The 19,029-nt window shown below is 43.6% G+C and overlaps 9 protein-coding genes across 9 annotated transcripts; 4 read left to right on the top strand and 5 right to left on the bottom strand.

Moving 5' to 3' along the window:
* Positions 1-551: 551 nt before the first annotated feature.
* I203_101581 (uncharacterized protein) lies at positions 552-1,582 on the bottom strand (the record flags this gene model as incomplete). The annotated part of the gene is made up of 4 exons (XM_019148902.1): positions 552-664; positions 757-859; positions 940-1,283; positions 1,405-1,582. The coding sequence occupies 4 exons, from the start codon at positions 1,580-1,582 to the stop codon at positions 552-554; spliced, it is 738 nt and encodes a 245-aa protein (XP_019001921.1).
* Positions 1,583-1,917: 335 nt separating this feature from the next.
* Positions 1,918-2,968, top strand: I203_101580 (uncharacterized protein; the record flags this gene model as incomplete). The annotated part of the gene is made up of 4 exons (XM_019148901.1): positions 1,918-2,277; positions 2,351-2,703; positions 2,770-2,881; positions 2,939-2,968. The coding sequence occupies 4 exons, from the start codon at positions 1,918-1,920 to the stop codon at positions 2,966-2,968; spliced, it is 855 nt and encodes a 284-aa protein (XP_019001920.1).
* A 406-nt stretch (positions 2,969-3,374) lies between these two features.
* Positions 3,375-4,193, bottom strand: I203_101579 (uncharacterized protein; the record flags this gene model as incomplete). Its single annotated transcript, XM_065516912.1, has 5 exons — positions 3,375-3,486; positions 3,584-3,617; positions 3,827-3,980; positions 4,111-4,131; positions 4,191-4,193. 5 exons carry the CDS (start codon positions 4,191-4,193, stop codon positions 3,375-3,377), a joined length of 324 nt encoding a protein of 107 aa, XP_065373730.1.
* An 818-nt stretch (positions 4,194-5,011) lies between these two features.
* On the top strand, positions 5,012-5,653 carry I203_101578 (uncharacterized protein; the record flags this gene model as incomplete). The annotated part of the gene is made up of 4 exons (XM_019148899.1): positions 5,012-5,111; positions 5,209-5,277; positions 5,419-5,493; positions 5,565-5,653. The coding sequence occupies 4 exons, from the start codon at positions 5,012-5,014 to the stop codon at positions 5,651-5,653; spliced, it is 333 nt and encodes a 110-aa protein (XP_019001918.1).
* Positions 5,654-6,035: 382 nt separating this feature from the next.
* On the bottom strand, positions 6,036-11,620 carry I203_101577 (uncharacterized protein; the record flags this gene model as incomplete). Its single annotated transcript, XM_019148898.1, has 12 exons — positions 6,036-6,254; positions 6,335-6,501; positions 6,625-6,758; positions 6,828-7,094; positions 7,153-7,307; positions 7,371-7,613; positions 7,677-7,782; positions 7,851-7,951; positions 8,025-10,001; positions 10,061-10,236; positions 10,295-11,267; positions 11,342-11,620. The coding sequence occupies 12 exons, from the start codon at positions 11,618-11,620 to the stop codon at positions 6,036-6,038; spliced, it is 4,797 nt and encodes a 1,598-aa protein (XP_019001917.1).
* Positions 11,621-12,339: 719 nt separating this feature from the next.
* I203_101576 (uncharacterized protein) lies at positions 12,340-14,478 on the top strand (the record flags this gene model as incomplete). Its single annotated transcript, XM_019148897.1, has 4 exons — positions 12,340-13,767; positions 13,855-13,977; positions 14,043-14,156; positions 14,245-14,478. 4 exons carry the CDS (start codon positions 12,340-12,342, stop codon positions 14,476-14,478), a joined length of 1,899 nt encoding a protein of 632 aa, XP_019001916.1.
* Positions 14,479-15,003: 525 nt separating this feature from the next.
* Positions 15,004-17,476, bottom strand: I203_101575 (uncharacterized protein; the record flags this gene model as incomplete). Its single annotated transcript, XM_019148896.1, has 4 exons — positions 15,004-15,477; positions 15,562-15,968; positions 16,061-16,197; positions 16,290-17,476. The coding sequence occupies 4 exons, from the start codon at positions 17,474-17,476 to the stop codon at positions 15,004-15,006; spliced, it is 2,205 nt and encodes a 734-aa protein (XP_019001915.1).
* Positions 17,477-17,547: 71 nt separating this feature from the next.
* On the bottom strand, positions 17,548-17,778 carry I203_101574 (uncharacterized protein; the record flags this gene model as incomplete). Its single annotated transcript, XM_065516911.1, has 1 exon — positions 17,548-17,778. One exon carries the CDS (start codon positions 17,776-17,778, stop codon positions 17,548-17,550), a length of 231 nt encoding a protein of 76 aa, XP_065373729.1.
* Positions 17,779-18,171: 393 nt separating this feature from the next.
* On the top strand, positions 18,172-18,908 carry I203_101573 (riboflavin synthase, alpha subunit; the record flags this gene model as incomplete). Its single annotated transcript, XM_019148895.2, has 2 exons — positions 18,172-18,186; positions 18,249-18,908. 2 exons carry the CDS (start codon positions 18,172-18,174, stop codon positions 18,906-18,908), a joined length of 675 nt encoding a protein of 224 aa, XP_019001914.2.
* Positions 18,909-19,029: the final 121 nt, after the last annotated feature.

Here is a 19,029-nt window from a genome sequence, read left to right as displayed (position 1 = left end):
CTAAATTCTATTCGTTATGTTCCTGTTCTCTTTAGTGTTATTAGATAGATGATGATGTATTGATCAATAGTCATTGGTCATTGGTCAAGATCATTGTACTCGTATCTTTTGGCTTTCTTTGTTTTTTCTGTTTTTTTGCTCGAAATAATGGTTTTGCTATATAGAGATGGAAATGCAAATTGAAGATGAAAATGTTAATCGGCTTGATCAAGCAACCACAAGTCAAAGTAAGAGCAGTTCGTAATTTAGATTTGTGAGGTCTCAGGCGTTCATAGCGAACCGGTAGCCTTGTTCCGTCTTGGTATACCTTATCAGAATGGGTAAATCTCAGTCTTCGATATCGCTTCATCTATATACATCATATCATTTAAGATTCGTACTTAATTGGGAGTATATGCAGGATTTTGAGGATTCTAAACTATCCATGTACTCCGCTTGTGCTGTGTAGTCTATCAGACATATCATGCGATCATGGTATATGATCGGTTGCACTCATTTCGATTGAGAAAATATTGATTTCCCCTCTCATCCCCGTTTCCCATATGAGTATTCTACAATCTGTCTTTCGTAAGGAAAAGATTTTCAGCATATTTAGCATATTCGGACCTTGCTAAACTGTTCAAAGCTACTTTCACATCCGTCTGAATATCTTCTATCAATGCTTCTACAAAACGCAAACACATCATACAATAACGAACCATCAGTCTCATGATTAATACCAGTATCAGGAGATAGGGCGCTCGAATCGAAACTCACCTTTCGAGACGTAATCCAACTCTGGTCTTATGTATCCTAAAACTAGGACTGACATATGATGACCGTAGAAATCAGCTTTGAAAGGGTGCATTATGTGAACTTCCTATAAGATGCCTCGAGGCATTAGCTTGTTTTTTTTTTTTTTTTTTGCATTCTAGAAAGAACTTAACACAATCCACTCACAGCAGTTATCTTTTCATTTTTGAAATACGGGTTCCATCCTACAGACATGACCATAGGCCAGATCTTTTCATCTTCCTTACTCCATCTCTGTGCATGTTGCTCAGGAGGATAGGGAGCAGTAATAGTAGGTATACTTTCCAATGCTTCTTTACTTAATTCATGGGTATCAAGATTGGGGGGTTTAGTAGGTTTCAAAGAAGGTGATGAAGGACCGGAGTGGATGGGTGTAGGGTATGTTGAGGGGAGGGGAGTAGAGGAGGAAGGGTGGATTCGGGCGAAACCGTAGTAGATTCCTGTCATGTTGAGGGCGTTGAGTGGGTCAAGGGAAGTATCGGGTAGGTTGGCTATTGACGAAAGCAGGGGAGCAAGAATAGATTGGTTCATTGTAAGAAAAAGAACAAAGTATGATCGATCAGCACATCATCAATTGGTATTTCGAGACACTACACATAACGATCCCCTCACCAGTAGGTATACCCAAAAACCTCGCACCTCTACCGAACCCTTTCGTCACTGTACCTTCCAACTTCATCGGATATGGGTGTTCAGGTTGATCGGGACCTACGATGGTGGGTCGACTGGATCGGGATACGGGTGCCATAGGTGCATTGGGAGGAGCGGGTGCGGGTGCTTGGGCTGCCATAGTGGGATGTAGGCTGTAGGCCGGTGGATCAGATGAGAGCAGATAGAAGAATGAAAATGTTCCAAGGTAAGGAGTAGATGAAAGGTGGTTTTGGTTTTGGTCGATAAGAAAGTTCGAGTCTACCAACATCATCACACCATACATACCTATAGCTTACTAGTCACCGCCGGCTAACCGGGAGAAGACCGAGGCGGACATCTCCACCGTGATCGGACATGTTTGGTGAGATCTCTCTCATCTTGGATATGTCATGGACGCGATTGAGAGATGACAGTGATGACAAGGCCTAGCTTGCAGTCATATCAACATCGCAGTAGACCATATAAGCAACGATGATGAAGTATCCTCCAATATCGCGATCTGTGTTCGGCGTGACTCACAGACCCATCTTCCGATCACTTCATACTCCCTCATCTATAACTCCGCCATTGTCATTACATTCTCCCTCAACACTCATTCGACAACATGGTAATCCCTCTTCTGAGCACAGTCTAGCCAAGCCCGATGATTTTCTATTCTGGCCAGATTTCTTTGCCTTCGAAGAATGTAAGACCTTAGTAGACATGGCATTGTGGAAGCTTGACAGGGTAGATTCGTCATTGAAGAGAAGGAGGAGAGGTAAACAGTCATTGAAGGAGACTCAAGAGCAGGATGATATCCAGAAGCTCTTTGATAGGGAATACGGGTTTGAGGAGGTATGCATAAACACGATATCACCTTGATATATCTACGTCTCGAAACTGATTATCTCGTATCATTTTAAATTAGGGTCATTATGATTCGGTGATTCACCATTATCGCGAAACGCTACTTTCCACATTACCACCGAATCCTTCTTCACATCTAATAACCACATTATCCAAGCTATACGGGCTTCTACCTGACTTACCGAACTCAGAATTGAAGTCAATTTCGATACCGCCAGAAGGCACCATCACACACCTGTTGCACCTTTCACCGAAAGGTGAGATCTTACCGCACGTGGATAATCTGGAAGCCTCCGGTAAATATATCTGTGGGGTATCGTTAGGTGGTGAGCGAATAATGAGGTTGCGGGAAAAGGGAAAGAAAGAGGATGGATGGGATGTAAGGTTGAATAGTGGGAGTGTATATCTACAGCGGTGGGTTTTTCATATGACAGATAGCGCGTGGCAGATTTTCTCACATTCATTGTATATCGATGATAGCGATTCAATAAGATACAATTACGAGCATTCGATCTTACCGTATTCATCAGAAGGAACCGTATGGAATGGAGAGGATTTGAATCAAGGTCACAGGATTAGTATAATGATAAGGGTGAGTCGATATCGTCCGGCAATTCGTAGCTGAAGCTGATACGTGACACCATCATAGGACATACCAACGAAACCTGCTCAACTATAGATTATAAAGAACGATATGAATCCTTAAGTATACCTAGCATTGCGATATACCTTGACATACAATGTTGTAAGCCAGATTGAAATGAAATATATGTAACATATCGCACGCTCATGCGAAGATGGTCCATCTCCTTCTGATCGGGTACGTATGATCACGCAGAAGGCAAATACGCCCCTTCTACGATGCAGGACGATCTTTCGTATCTTCTTCTTGTAATGTACTGAGGTATTGTTTACATACCATGATTGATGATATAATTATACAGGATGACACTTCTGTTCCTTTCAGCCCTGACCCTGTTCATTCTCAACGCCATGTGCCTCTTCACCTGCATACGATGATCGGGATCAGATCAGATAAGAGAAATTCTCCTAGCAGTTCAACGATAGCCCGGCTTGAGATCCATCTAAATAGCATGTTTCTTAATATCACTCAAGGCTTGAACGTAATACGCTGTACTTGCTGTTGCCAGTGCGCATACCGTCGCAGGAATCGGTAATCGAGTCTTGATTGTTCGTCTGTATGTACCACAAGTACGGGTCAGTTCGGTTTCTATGGGGTGTAGATGTAAAAGGGGAGAACGGGGATGTGGTATGATGCTGAACGATGATTCACCTGAATGTAGGTATAACCAGGGCGATCGAGCTGGCTACAATTGTCAGGACACAAATCAGCTTGGCTCGTTTTACTTCGTACAGGACCATCACAAGATCATCTTGAAGGGACTGCCCATGTGATGTTATCCCCTCGATCGACTCTGAATTGACAAACAAAAGCCAGCTAGTCCGAAATCGTACTCCAAAATCTTCCCTCAAATTCCCACTCTGATTCTTAAAACATGGAGAGACTCCCACTCACCCACTGCGCCCTCGTACCCATACTCCATTCCATCCCTTATCCTCATACTAGACAATAACATCGCACTACCCACTGCGAACGATCCGATGAGGGAAGGGGTAGAGCCGAATTTAGTGTATGCGAATATACCGCCTAGAAGCGAAAAACCTGAGAGCTAAAAGAAATTTGATTGTCAAGAATCAGTCTATGGTCCAGGATTCGTTTCCATAGACTGTCTATTAGGTTGGACATGAGAAGTTGCAGGTGATTCTAGATGATTGTGGTGTGGATATGAGAAGACTCACTGTTGCTATTGGTTTGTGAGACTGCAGGAGAGATATCAGCGAAGAGTGGGGACTGTAAGGAGAAGAGTTGCGACACTCACCATTGTAGATGCTGAGTACGTGGTAGTGAGTGTTTCAAGAGGGTAAAAAGCTGTGGATGGCTCTTGATATAGATTATGTTGTTATGGATCCTGTTTACTTGAGATGCAAATGTAAGTAGAACGAAAGAAGCCCAATGACATTCCATCCCATGTCCTGCTGTCATATCAACGTCACCGTGAATCAACGGCTCAACGGTTGGCGGTTGGACCGGTAACTCAGGACCGGTTCACTCAAAAGTGGCACATGGCACTGATGGTAGAAGGGGCATCAAATGGAGAAATGGAGACTCCACGGGCAATTGGGTTGGCTTTGTTAGTATGCTTGTGCATATTCATATGAATGAGAATATATCTACTTTGATGACCATTCATGTCCATTGATCTTCAGTGGATCAATGTTGTGAGTCCAGAGCATGGCATTTAATCAGAATGACGAATGTGGCCTTCTTGTGCTCCTCACCATGACCATCGATTCCACGATTTACAAAGTCGATTGAATTGAATTGCCTTGAATTGAACAAACTCTAGGAAGCCGTGTTTCATATTTAACTTTAATTTGTCTTTGCTGTCCGTCACGTAACGTATCATTTTCTCTTGATCACGATATGTAAATTCTCTGGATATTCGTGCTCGTCTATGTGAAAGATCAAGTGTAATCCTATCTGTTCCATTGAGAGATTGTTTATTCTTTCCGTATACATGTATAACTCTGTTCAATCATATAAAACTGGCATTCAGGTATTTGCTCCTCCATCTTCTTCTCTCTGCAAGCTCCTGCTTATTAATTACACCTCTCTCACCATTACTGTATCATTTCGAAAATGCTCACCAATCCATATGTCCTGACTATTCTATCCCTCTTCTCACTCACCTTAGTTTCAGGATTGAGTTTACCTCAAAGACCAGGTATGATATCTTCTCGTAAGTACAACTTGAATCAATCATTCAATCAACCAAACAATCATTTCGACCACCTATCACACCAAAGATGCCTGTGTTGATACGCATGATGGTATAGGGGAGTATCCAGTTAGGGCAAGTAGACCTCGTCAGGTTTATATAGCAGAAGAAGAAGTTCAAGGTCGATGTGAGTTGAGTTTGAAATCGACTCTTCATCTACCCTCTCCACTCAGTCCAAGCGACTCCATCACATATGAACTTATGAATTCTCGCACTTGCATTTTATATGACAGTAATGCCACATGTTGACGTACTTGGCGAGTCTCAGATATCCCAACCAGGACTTTCGATCCTTCGTCGATCAAACGTAGGAACGCAGATGATGATAATTTCGATCATTATGGTGAGTCGGTTCCAACATCTCACATGTCCAAAGTAGGCTGATGAACTGGATTTGATATCATCCATCGGCAGAAAAAGACGAGGATGAAAATGATGATCTGATCTTACAACTTAGCGATAAGAACAAGCGAGGCGTCATACCGAAAATCGTCGAACTTTAAGCTCTGAATACTGTTCCTTTTCACCCGACTTCGGACTCGGACATCCAAGGACTTTTTTCCTTTCCCTCTCTCCCTCAATTTCTCTGATCGTCCGGACAATGAAATAATTTATTCAAGTAAGGTAATGTACTGCCGCTTTATCTCTGATATATGATTTTGGTATTCCAGTTGTCAGATAATTCTAAATAAATATTTTGTAAACCAAAAATGAATGGCAATCAATCGAATGAAATGGTATATCATGCATTACGCATTATGACAATAAGATTATCCTTCCAACTTGCCAACTTGATCCATTCATCCGTCCGTCCGTCCATCCTATGTATATTATGTGTATGATGAAGAATGGTTTTTTCTCAGCTCTTCAGAATTTCATCAAGGCTTAATCTTTCCCCTTTATGGATCCCGCTCTACTAGCATTCTTGGAAACGGCCGTGGAAGTTCCATTACCCTGCGACAATCCAGCTTCTTTGACTAAAGCAGCGAACAGTGACGTGTCCCTCTCTATCAATACTTCAGGTGTATCGTATTCGGCCACACGGCCTTCTGACATCACGAGTACCCGATCGGAGTCCAAGATCGTGTTGATACGATGTGCGATCTATCGCAAAATCAGATGATCAGCGAAACACAATGAAGACTTGAGATCAGGTCAACTGATGTGACAGCTTATCAACTCACAGTGATCGTGGTCACTCCCTTGAAGTCTGGTCCTCTCAAAATATCTTGCACGGCCTCATCCGTTTCGAGATCGATCGAACTAGTAGCTTCGTCCAATACAAGAATCTTGGTCTTTCGTAGAAGGGCTCGTGCGAAGCAAACCAATTGTCTTTGACCTGCACTAAGGTCTAGGTTGTAGAAACAGGATCATCAGTCAACGATGTTCCTTTCGAAAATTGTAAAATTTGATCAAGTAGACGGAAGAATCAAGTATTCTTATTGAGAATGAGAGTCAAGATCTTGCAACTCACTACTTCCACCCTCAGTGATCTCAGCATCCAACGAACCACCCATATTATCGGTAATATGATCTTTCAAGTGCGCTTGACTTAGCGCTTGCCAGATGTCAGCATCGGAAGAGACATTGGTAGGGTCGATGTTGTTTCTATATAATCATGAGCATTGTACTCGTTAGCGGTGGGACGGAGGGGGACGTAAAGGGTTCGAGACATACCTTAAACTACCTTCGAACAATTGAGGATCTTGAGGAATGATCGACACGACACTTCTCAAATCGTGTAAACCGATCGTGGAAATATCAATCCCATCAATCAAGATCCGACCACCCGCAGCTTCAAGTATTCGGAACAGGGCTAAAGTCAAGGAAGATTTTCCTGCACCCGTTCGACCGACTACCCCTACTCGTTCACCACCGTTGATCTTGAAGCTTACGTCCCGAAGACAGAGCTCGAGTTCAGGTCGGTATCGCATAGAGAAGTTACTACAATGTACCGTCAGCTTGCGCAGCGACAGATGGGAATCGACTCAGGGTAACTCACTCGAATTCGATTGATCCTTGCTCGGGCCATTTGGTAGAGGGTTTCTTATCTTCGACAAAGTCCGCAGCTTCACTTGGTAAGTTGGCATATCCGAGAACTCGTTCGACAGAAACGATATTCTGTTCCACTTCAGAAGCACTTCTGACGAGCCAGTTCTATCCCCAAAAGTACACGTCAGCTACAGCACCTTGATAATTCGAGATCGGCCTTTTACGTACCAGAGTACCAGTGACACTGATAGTGTAAGACATCAATAGTCCGACCAATCCCGCGTCCACCGAATTATAGTTGATCAATGCAGCAACGGATACAAGGGCAGTTGAGAACATCAAGCAACTTCCTAAGAATTCAAGTCTGACTGCCAACCATCTGTTAATGGTCATGGCGGGCATGTAACAAGCTTGGTTTCGATCGATACGAGCTTCGTTATTGGCGATGAATCGTGATTTCTGACCATATCCCTATGGAATAGAATGAATGGTCAGCCGGGTGACATCTCCATGAGAAGTGTTAGATTGACTTACTCGAATGACGGGTAATCCAGATAGAGTTTCTCCGAAGAAGGAGAATATAGGTGACCGCGATACAGCATCGAGTCGTTTCAATTCTCGTGAAGTCGCGAGGTAATACCTAATCATTCATTCGAAATCAGCTTTGAGTGATGGATTGCTATAATCCAGTTGAACGGCACGACTCACCTCATGACCATCCTGTAAAGGAAGCCTAATGGAACGAAAACAAGGAGAACGAACGGAGCACCATACGCGATGACAGCGACGGTTCCAACGACTTGCGTGGTCTGAAATACAGAGTCAATGGTGTTCTCGTATTCATGGGATCCCAAACTCAATCGCACGAAGGGCAGGACTTACTGTTCTGAAGAATGAACCCAAAGCGAAGATGAGAACTTCATCAATGACGAATATATCCCTCGAAAACAGATTCAATATTCTACCCGTTGGGGTAAGTTCGAAGAAGCTCAAGGGACTTCTCATCAAAGATCCAAAAGCTCTATCATGTAATTTTCTTCCCGAGTTCAAAGCAATGACCAATTTGAGCGTAGCGAAAGATACGACGTTGAGAATCGATCCTGATAATCCCACAACACCGTATATCGTGAGGTATCGAACAACGTCGGTGGTATCGCTAGCACCGGTATTTCTCGATGCCCATGATCTCAAGACGAAATTCGATAAGATCCCTAGACCTTGTCCTGCTAACATTGCTAAAAGGAATACCGCCACACCGATCTTCGATGCAGCTGAGATATAGTCTCTGTATACTTCCCTCTTGACGTTTCCTTTCTCGCTGTGTTCTTTAGGTTTGGCAGATTCCCTTAAATCCCTAATAGCATCTCGCTTAGCTTGTCTGATGGAAACCACGGAAGATCTTCTCATATTGGCTGTTGACATTCTTCGATAAGCCTTTCGTTTTCTCAAAGAAGCTGAATCATCAATCGAAGCTTCTTCTTCTTTCTCATTGATAGATGATTCATCTTCATCTTCTTCAATAGCTGTGGGCGTTGTCGATCCATCAGAACCTTCTTCATTCTTAGCGGTTTGTTTACCTAATCCAGTGATGAGTTTGTACAACTCCGACGAAGGATTGTTCATAGCTTCATCGTATTGTCCTCTTTCCAAGATGATACCTCGTCGGAGCATGATGATCTGATCGGCTTGGGGAAGGAAAGTGACAGCGTTGGTACAGAGAATACGAGCCTTGCCTTTGAGTAGACCATTGGGACCAATCACTTTATCGAAGATGTGTCGTCCAACGTGAGAATCCACAGCGGCAAGCGGGTCGTCCAGCAGGTAAATATCGGCTCGAGCATAAACGGCTCTAGCTAAACTGATACGCGCCTTCTGACCACCGGAAAGAGAAACACCCTTTTCACCAACTTCAGTCATATCTCCACTGGGCAAGACCGCCAAATCTTGTCGAAGAGCACAAGCGTCCAATACTTCTTGATAGAAATCAGGATCGAATCGATGACCGAAAACGATATTATCCTTGACTGTTGCAGATAAGATCCAAGAGTTCTGACTGAAATAAGCGATTTCACCTCGAACAGTGACTGAACCATCTGATCGAGTCATTTCGCCCAACATCGAGCCTAACAATGACGATTTACCGTCACCAACTCTCCCGATGATGGCGAACAATTCGCCTTTCTTGACTTCCAGATCGATGTTTTCGAGTGTAGGTTGTTCGGCACTGGCAAGCCATTTGAACTCTCCATTCTTGATTGATACTACGGCATCACCATTCTTGGGTCCACCTTGAGGGTCCTCAGAGGGTCTTATTACGGTTCTAGCATCTGGATCGAGCTCTTCACCGGATAAGAAATCTTCTAATCTACCCAAAGACACCGAAGCCTCGATGATACTGTTGATGATGTTGGCGAACATCGCCATAGGGAAAGAGAGAAGTTGGAACAATGAGATAGCAGGGAAGATGATTTCACTTGTCAAAGGCCTGCCACTAGTGAATGCGAAAGTCGCAAAAGTCGAGAAAGCGACGAGGAAAGGTGTTCCTTGCCAGATGAAGTTGACGAATGCGAAGTTGATACCGATTCTCCTGAGCATCTTCAATTCTTGATTATTCCTTATATCGTAAATCTTATCGGCGAAGGACTTTTCCCATCCATACAACTTGATAGACTTGATGTTGTTCAAGATCTCGTTCATTGTTCTCGTACGGGTGTCTTTGATCTTCATCATCTGTCTCTGATATCGCTTATTGATTCGATTCAAGATCGTGTTGGCGGGAAGACTGATAATCATGACTGCAACACCCATGAATGCTTGCCAGCCCACCAATCTATACAGAGAAATGAAGGCAATGACGATCTGTAAATAAAGGCCAGCGAAATTAGCATATGAATGTACAGCAGTACGACGCAACTCACCTGGAAAGGACCAGACCAGGCGATATGACCGTATTGACAGACATCACCAATCCTGACAGCATCGACACTTTGTAGATTGACTATATCACCAGTTGTTCTGCCTGCTTTCTCGCCGTTACTGAGTACCAGAGATTTTTGGTAGATGAGAGTCACCAGACCACCTCTTATTCGCATAGCTATTCCAGATTGTCAGCTAATATATATAAAACATGATCGATTTGCAAAATTACTCACTAGTTTCGAAACATCTCTGGAAATATTGGTGTAAGATCGCCGTAGCGACGTTCGCACTGATGAACATCAAGATACTGATCGCGAAACCAGCTATGGGCGGTTGAGGATGATCGGTGCCGTAACTCGAGACGAAACTGAGTAACAATCTAAGTAATTGAGGTTGAAGGAAATTGAGTATATCGTAACAACCTTTGAATAAACCGGCGAGCACGTATGGTGAACCAAATGCCTTTACGATCGCAAAAGTCAACGAAGGTTTCTTCTTTTTACCATCTTTCACCATCTTGACTTGTTTCTCCCATGATCCTATCAACCTTTGAGATAAAGATTCAGCAGAATCATCAGAAGGTAATGCCCACATATCTTCTTCACCTAAGAATTTCCTGGTTCCCAAAGAAAGCAGTGGAGTCAACCATGAGAAAGTCAATTTCTCGTAGATGTTCGCAGTGGAGACTGGACTTTCAATATCTCCATGTTCATTTTTGGCGAATCCTACTCCATCGATGGCATCCACACCGTTCAAGGCTTCCTCATCTTCCTCTTCCTCTTCGTCAAGAGCGATCTTGCCTTTCTTCGACCACGGAGCTCGGAATTTCTTCCATCGTTTTTCGGGTGAATATAACTCGAAGATGAAGTCGATCATACCCGCTATGATACTGAGGAACCAGAATGATTCTCTTGCGAGTATACATCTTCCAGGCAATGTATGAGTGAGTGATCTGCTGAGATCACCGGTGATGATCATCGTTCGAAGTCGGACGAAGAAAATGAGCAAGTACGCTGGCCAGAATAGAAGTATCAGAGACGAGGATGTTTGAGAGGTATGATGGTTGAGAGAGGTTAGGTGGACAAAGGTGACGATAGTAAGGAGGAGTAGGGCGTAGTGAACAGTCGATAGAATATGCTGTTGGATATGAGCGAAGGAGAGTCCAAGGGATACTAAGGCAAAGACAGCCGATGCTGAGAGGAGGTGCTGTCAAAGGAGATGAAAATCAGTCTTTGTCGATCGAGACAAAATGTATATGGGAAATGAAGGGGGATACACACCAGTTTGAGAGTGCTTATGCTCTCATTCCTCTTGGTCCTATTCTGCCATATGAGACCACCTTGTTCTTGAGTTTTCTTCAGTCTCCTCGATATTCTGAAGATCTGAGCTGTTCCAATCAAGATGGCTATGACGAGGGGAGCAGGGAGTAAGACGGCATGCTCAAAGCATTGCGTGAGATCCAATTCTCTTTCTCTCGATACTACTTGAATGGGCCATGAACATCGGTAGATGGGCTCCGTGTGCGACTTGAGAGCTTCAAAGGGAGCCTGAAAGGCCATTCTGAGTGAGGGCGCAGTTTGCTGATTAATCTAATTATAGAATGTAGCTGTATATAATTGCACCAAAGATCCCCTTATACCGATACCCGTTCTATCCGTATATGATGCTCCCCGATCGCGAGCAAACCACCAGCCAAGTCCGTGTATCTGTCGAGAAAACAGAGGAAACAAAGATAAGGAAGAGGTTGATTGAAATGACATCGAAAACGGAAAGACGCAATCGTGTGCAGACAGACAGATTAGAATTAGATCTTTTCACTCACTTACACTTGCAGTAACTTTCGGGTTTCGGCCATCTCCACCTCGACCTCCACCCCATCGACCCCTCACCGGCCCGTATGATGCGAGGCAGAGAAGGACATTAGCGGAATCAAATGAAACGTAATGTCTGGATCGAGTCCTGTAATGTGGATTAGGAATACACGCGTCTGCTTTCGACGTCATCGTATTTCTGCTACTCTATTACCGCTCCACTCAAATTTTGAGAGCGAGAGAAGTGAGAAATGGCAGGTGACTATGTGTGATGTTACTCAAACCTAATGTTGACATCTTAGAGAGATCACCATCTCATCCCCCCACCCTAACCCTCCTCCATCTCTCCACCACAGTATACGACCATATCGGATTAGCCTTCACCACCCATCTATAAGAGTGATACATAAATATCCATACAACCAATCCGACCCTCTCAGACAATCACTCAACACAACACATTCGCGATGCCCAAACGAGCCGCACCATCTACCTCATCTGCTCCATCCAGTAAGAAGGCCAAGTCCGCTTCCAACTCCAAGTCTACCACCACCACTCCCAAGGGCAAGGGAAAGAAAGTTGCTACTTCAACTACAACTGACTCACCATTGATTACAGTCAAGCAAGTTGCTTCAGACTTGATCAACACCGTATCGGAAGTAGTCGATAATGCTGGTGATCTAATCTTAGATGACGGCAACACACCTGCACCTGTATCAAAGGTTATTGAAGAGAACGTCGATGTTCCCAATTTGAAGAAGAAAGGTAAAGCAGCTAAATCAAAGGTGTTGGAAGTTGCCGAAACTGCTGAGAAAAACTTGGAAGGTGTTGTAGAGGATAAACCAGGTTTAGATGTTAAAGCTACTAAAGCCAAAGCTGGAAAAGCCGCTAAAGCAGGTTCAAAGAAGGTGGAAGAAGTAGTAGAAGCCACTAAACCACTCAAAGGAAAAGCTGCCAAGGCTGCTGCTGTAGCTCAATCCAAAGCTGAAGAGGCCGTTGGAGAGGTAGAGAAAGCCGCCAAAGATCCTAAGAATAGGAAAAAGGCTGAAGATTTCATGTCTACCGCTGAAGAGGCTGTCAAGTCCGTTGCTGGTAAAGTAGGAGAAGTATTGGGTAACGTCGTCAATCAGTTTGGTGAAGCTTCGGGATTGTCAGCGGATCTAGGTTTAGAAGTAGAGAAGGCTACAAAAGTAGCTGCGAAGAAAGGTAAACAAGTCAAAGAAGCCGCCGAAGAGGTCGCACAAGATGTGAAAAAAACCGTTGGTAAGAAGGGACAACAGCTCAAGGAGGACGCTGAGGAGGCAGTGGAAGAGGGTGAAAAAGTAGTTGGAAAGAAGGGAAAACAAGCTAAGGAAGTTGCCGAAGAAACTGTTGAAGAAGGAAAGAAAGCTGCTGGAAAGAAAGGAAAGCAAGTTAAGGAAGCCGCTGAAGAAGTTGTAGAAGATGCTAAGAAGACTGCGGGAAAGAAAGGTCAACAAGCTAAAAAGGCCGCTGAAGAAACTGTTGAGGAGGGAAAGAAGGTGGCAGGTAAAAAAGGGAAACAAGCTGTAGAAGAGGTTAAAGAGACCACCAAGCGAAAGGCTAAGAATGCGACTGAAGTTGTTCAACCCACCGCCAAAAAGGCCAAAGCTGCTGCCAAACCAGTTGTAGCCAAAGGCAAGAAAGCCGCCAAGGTCGTCTCGGATGCTATGGATGTCGACGATGAAGAGGGATATGTGCATGGATTCTCGTCATCTGATGGTGAAGGTGATTCATCAGATGATGAGTCGGATGACGATGATGAAGATCGAGCTGTTGCCGAGGCTGGAAAGAAGATCGACATGTCTTCGTTACCCATGGTTGCAAAGGATGATAAGTCCGTTCAAGCCAAATTGAAGAAAGCGGCTAAGAAAAAGGTGAGTACCGATTCTTCCGAAACGATCATAAATCAATCAATTCCGACTGCTTATGAAATTCTAATCTTGTATGAAATGAAATGATAGGACGATCCAAAAGGTACTTTATACTTGGGTAGAATACCCCACGGTTTCTACGAAGATCAGATGAAAAGTTATTTCTCCCAATTCGGTGATGTTACGAGATTAAGACTTGCGAGAAATAGAAAGGTCAGTTGTGTTACTTTGGTCTTGTGGTGTATTGGATGATATGCTGATTCGTTTATGGGTAACAGACCGGAGCATCCAAACATTACGCCTATATTGAATTTTCCTCTGCTTCCGTCGCTAAGATCGTAGCTGAGACAATGAACAATTACCTCTTGATGGGACATCTATTGAAATGCGAGGTGAGTGAACGGTCACATCTATATGGGTCATCTGACATTGTGTCTTGATGTTGATACTGATGTCGATGGCCATTTGCTTGCATAATAGGTTATTCCAGAAGATAAAGTGCATGAGAAATTATGGGTCGGAGCCAATAAGAAATTCCGTAAGATTCCCACCGCAAGAGTAGAAAAGCAAAAGCATGAGAAAGACCGAACGGACGGAGAGAAGGAGAAAGCCAACAAGAAATTGGTAAAGAAGGAAGAAGCCAGGAAGAGGAAGATTAAAGATTCAGGTATCGAATATGATTATCCAGGTCATGTGAGCTTCAGTTCCAAATGATACAAGACCTGCTATGCGTTAGAACACCTGCTGATCATACATATTTTCAACGTCTCAGGAAGCTTAGTGTGTTATGTTGACCAGTGAGAAGATGTGAGAATTGGTTTAGTCTATCCGAGTTGGATCTTGAGAGAAGTCAAGAGATCGTTTCATACGTTATATACAAATAACTTAATCCTATACCCATTAAGTCAATCTTAACTTTTGGAATTTTCAGTGACTTGCAAATGCAGAAATATGTCAATGATCATTATGGTGATGTTGTCCGTTTCCCCCTGCAGTTGGCGTGGAAATAATTCGTTGCACTCTCGCCTCCAGAAGAGGTATCATCAAGTATGCCATTCAACGTTTGTCTAAATGCATTGATCACAATGAATAGGTGCAGCGACCGTTCTCTATATTCAATTTCGTTCAACAATATACATATTTATGTATGCACATATATCCCTACAGGCAGATTTCACTCAAGACCTAATTAATCGAAAATCATCTTATCTTTCTTTACCATCCCTTCATCCGTTATACCTATATTCTCCTTCTTTTACTTCCAGTAGTCAATGTTCTCATTACTCTCCTCGATTCTCTCAATCTCTCTTGTTCTCTCTGAATAATCTCATCAAAGCTCAACTCAAACAAGACAGGTTGATATTCCTCTCTTTCAAACCAATCTCTCCATACGCCCACCAAGCCCTTCGCTCCCTGGCCAGCGTGCCCACCACGTCTGGAAGATGAAGATACGTTGGTACGTGGATGTATTCCCGATTTATCAAATTTGATTTGTTCCTCCGGATGAGTCTGATTGAAAAGCTCCAATTCCAATGCGTCTTTCTTATGTTTTAGGAGTTCTTCATGGATCGCCCATGTGATAAGAGGTACAGCTTCACCTGTCAGACCTAATTCCTTGACATACTGCTTGACGAATACTACTGGAGGTAAGGTGGATGAAAGATCCCATTCGATACGATCTCGTAAGATGTGAGTGTATATCTGTACGTCGAGCTGATGATTTTGATAAATGAAAATCAGCATTACCGCAGTACTCAGAGGAAGTGTCAGTTCACGTATATAAAGGGCTATACTCACGTTCACAATAATCCTACAATCAGCTTCTTCCCATACCTTCTCCTTCTCCTTCTCCTGCTCCACTTCTTGTTCCTGCTCTTCAACATCTTCTTGTTCCTGTCCTTTCTCCTCATCGCCGTTAACTTTCTTCTCCACATTTCCATTCCCATTGACGTGAGGGATATCACCATTCAAAGGCGTGTCCACTCCGGCTGACTCTTTTCGCCCATTCTCAGTATCTTCGTCATCTTCGGACCAAACCACATCATCTTCCGTAACATCTTCATTGGAAATATCGATCTCTACTGTATTTTGAGATTCTTCCAATTGGTTTTTGATGAGTTCCGATATTGTCGCGGCGTAAGTGTGGGATATGGAAAGATCTTCGCAGAATGTCTGAGCGAATTGAATAGGTTCGATGAATGGTTCTGTGAAATGGTCAAACCGTGTGTTAGGCATCAGCAGAGATACGAAAAAAATACGGGTTGACCTGGATTAGTAATCCGTGACAAACACTCACCATTGATATTCCATAAGAATCTATCTTTTATCCTTATCCCTTGACTATTCGGATCATGACTCGGTATATCCAAATCTATCGTTATAGGTACCAATAATTCTGGTCTATCCGCTTCTTTCTCTAACAGCTCTTCGGATCTACACGCAGTCGTCACATCCACCATGTCAATGTTAGCAGGCCGTATTTCATCTGCGTATCTTAAAAGATCAGATCTTGGAGGACAACTCACACATAATTATGTTTTGTTACTCTGGCGTTAGCGCTCTTAACTCTTTCAGCAGGTGTCCTATCCCCAAGCCAACTCCATCCTTTATCCATTTCTTCTCTTTTCCTCTTCGCCTTGTTTGCCCTGGCCATCGACTGACTATCATACCCACCACCGTAGGTATTGTAGGTATCTCTTCTCGAAGAAGAATGTCTAGTCGTTCCTGGTCTCCTTCTCGATCCATAATTATCATCTTCAGGATCTGATGCAGGTTCCTCCATCTCCGATAATTCCTCCTCATCATCTTCATCGTCATCTTCTTCATCGTCCGAACCTTCTTCAGCATAATTCACTCTTCCTCTCCCTCCTCTTCTGGTCGAACCCACCCCAACCCCACCAGATCGATTAGGTAAAGGCGAATCATATCTCGGTGTAGAAGTTCCAGAACCTCCCCTCTGGGAATTTAACAATTCCTTTTCTTGTTCGGCATAAAAGGCTTCTCGTTCTTTTGGCCCACCAGTGATATGTTCAGGTTGGACCAAGCTGGTTATACCTGTTCTGATCCTAGATGGATAGGTGGTATATAACGCCTGACTCGTAGGTGGTGTAGAGAGCGTAACGTCATATGTTTTTTGTCCAGGTGGTGCAGAGAAATAAGGTAATACCCCCGGAGGATATGATTGGGGATGATAATACATTGCAGGTTGAGGTTGAGGTTGTGCTTGGGCTGTATAAGGGGCACGAGAGGGATGTGGGACCGTACCATTCTGACGAGAAGAGTAATTCATAGAATTCGAATAGGCGTTAGAGGATCGGGTAGGGGTCGATTGAGAATAGGTTGAAGAACGGTAGGAGGGCGCTGAAACGGGTTGATAAGCTGTTTGAGGGGGATGAGGACGATAAGAAGTTTCAGGATGAGGCATGGGAAGAGGCTCAGGATGAAAGTTGCCAGTCGGACGAGGAGGTATGAATTGTGGATGAGGATGGGGATGGGGATGATGTACGCCGACAAAGAGTGGTTGAGGTGGATATCCAGGTTGGGGTATGTAATTTGTCGGTAGATGGGGTTGAACCATATGGATGTTGATAGGCAGTGGAGGAGGTGGATAAGGTTGAAAATGGTTTGTCGATTTACGTGACGAAGTAGGAACGGTGTTTGAAGGCCAGCCGGGAGGTGGGAATGAGAATTCATGTTTTGATTTGGGCGGCATGATGAGCGAGTTGAGTGGTAAGTAGATTGGACAGGAGATATGAACGTTAGCTTAGTACTGGGATAAGATGTTCACATATCTGATAATATGCAGATGCATGGTGAAAATGCAGATAAGAGGAGAATGACAGGTGACGTACGCTGATGATTCCTTGTGTTGTTGCTATTGTTTGTATGAAACAGGTTTGAATTTAAGTTTGGTATGGTAGGTATAGAGATGGGCTGTTGCTGTTGGTATGGGTTATGTTGTGGCATGTACGATTGACGAGATGGTCTTTCACGACTCCGCGTTGGGTACGACATGGTGGATCCTTCTATCTCCGAGATTCAAGTCCAGTCGAGTCAAGGTGGACTGTGCGTCTGTTGCCAAGAAACGACTAGTGTTATGATGATAGACAGTTGGGAAGGGGTGAGATGGGGAATGAGATTGTTTGTGCAGCAGCAGCAGCAGCAGAAAAAGAAAAGGGACGCGCAGAGAACATTGGGAAGCGGACAAAGTGGAGGGAGCGGATAAATTATACGTTACGTTGGCAACGCAGAGACAGCCGGCGGAGATGAGAGGTGACGAGCGATGAGAGATGAGAGATGAATGAGTAATCATCAATATAGCTTGTCTCACATTAGTTATACATACATAGTATTCCCAGCTTTAGCTTGCTCTCCTCACTTGACCGCCCAAAGAAGAGCTCAATCAAGATGTTCACCGGTTTAGTAAGTATTCTGCGAGTCCAGAATATCCACGACTTACCAGAAGCTAATGAACCCCTCTCTAGATTGAACACATGTCAACGATCTCAGCGATCAATGATCCATCTTCCTCCGATTCCACCGAGGGATTCACATTCACCATCAGTGACTCTGCCCCGATCTTGGGAGACTGTCACATAGGAGATTCGATATGCGTCAACGGAGCATGTCTTACCGTAACGGAATTTGATCAATCGTCATTCAAAGTCAACTTGGCTCCTGAAACGCTCAATCGGACGAATCTTGGTGAATTGAAAATAGGTGACAAAGTGAATTGTGAAAGGGCAATGTCAGCACATACAAGATTAGGTGGTCATATGTTACAAGGACATGTAGATTCTGCAGCTACGATCATATCTATGATTCAAGATGGTGATTCAATCCGATATCAATTCGCCTTACCAACCAATTCAACATTGTTACCGTACATCATCGAAAAAGGTTATATAGCGATTGATGGAGCTTCCTTGACTATAACCAACGTAGATGAAAAAGAGGGTAGTTTCGGTATAATGTTGATATCGCATTCACAAGAGAAGTTGACGTTAACGGGAAAGAAGGAAGGTGATAAAGTGAATATAGAAGTGGATGTTGTAGGTAAATACATATTGGGAAGTTCGAGTAAGATTGAAGGATTGGTGGAAAGGTTGGTGGAGAAGAAATTGAAAGAGAAGGGTTTAATATGATATTTGAAAAGTAGGCATAGTACGATGGGATAGTGATATGCATAGACGATCGAAATCATCGTTAGTGCGGTTCATGACAGTGCGTCGATCCCGCATAAGGTTTTAATTATGTATAAGGGGG

The sequence above is a fragment of the Kwoniella mangroviensis genome (genome assembly GCF_000507465.2).
Source record: "Kwoniella mangroviensis CBS 8507 chromosome 1 map unlocalized Ctg01, whole genome shotgun sequence".
NCBI lineage: Eukaryota > Fungi > Basidiomycota > Tremellomycetes > Tremellales > Cryptococcaceae > Kwoniella > Kwoniella mangrovensis.
Note: the sequence above shows the minus strand (reverse complement) of the source record. Positions and strands in the feature narration are given on the sequence as shown.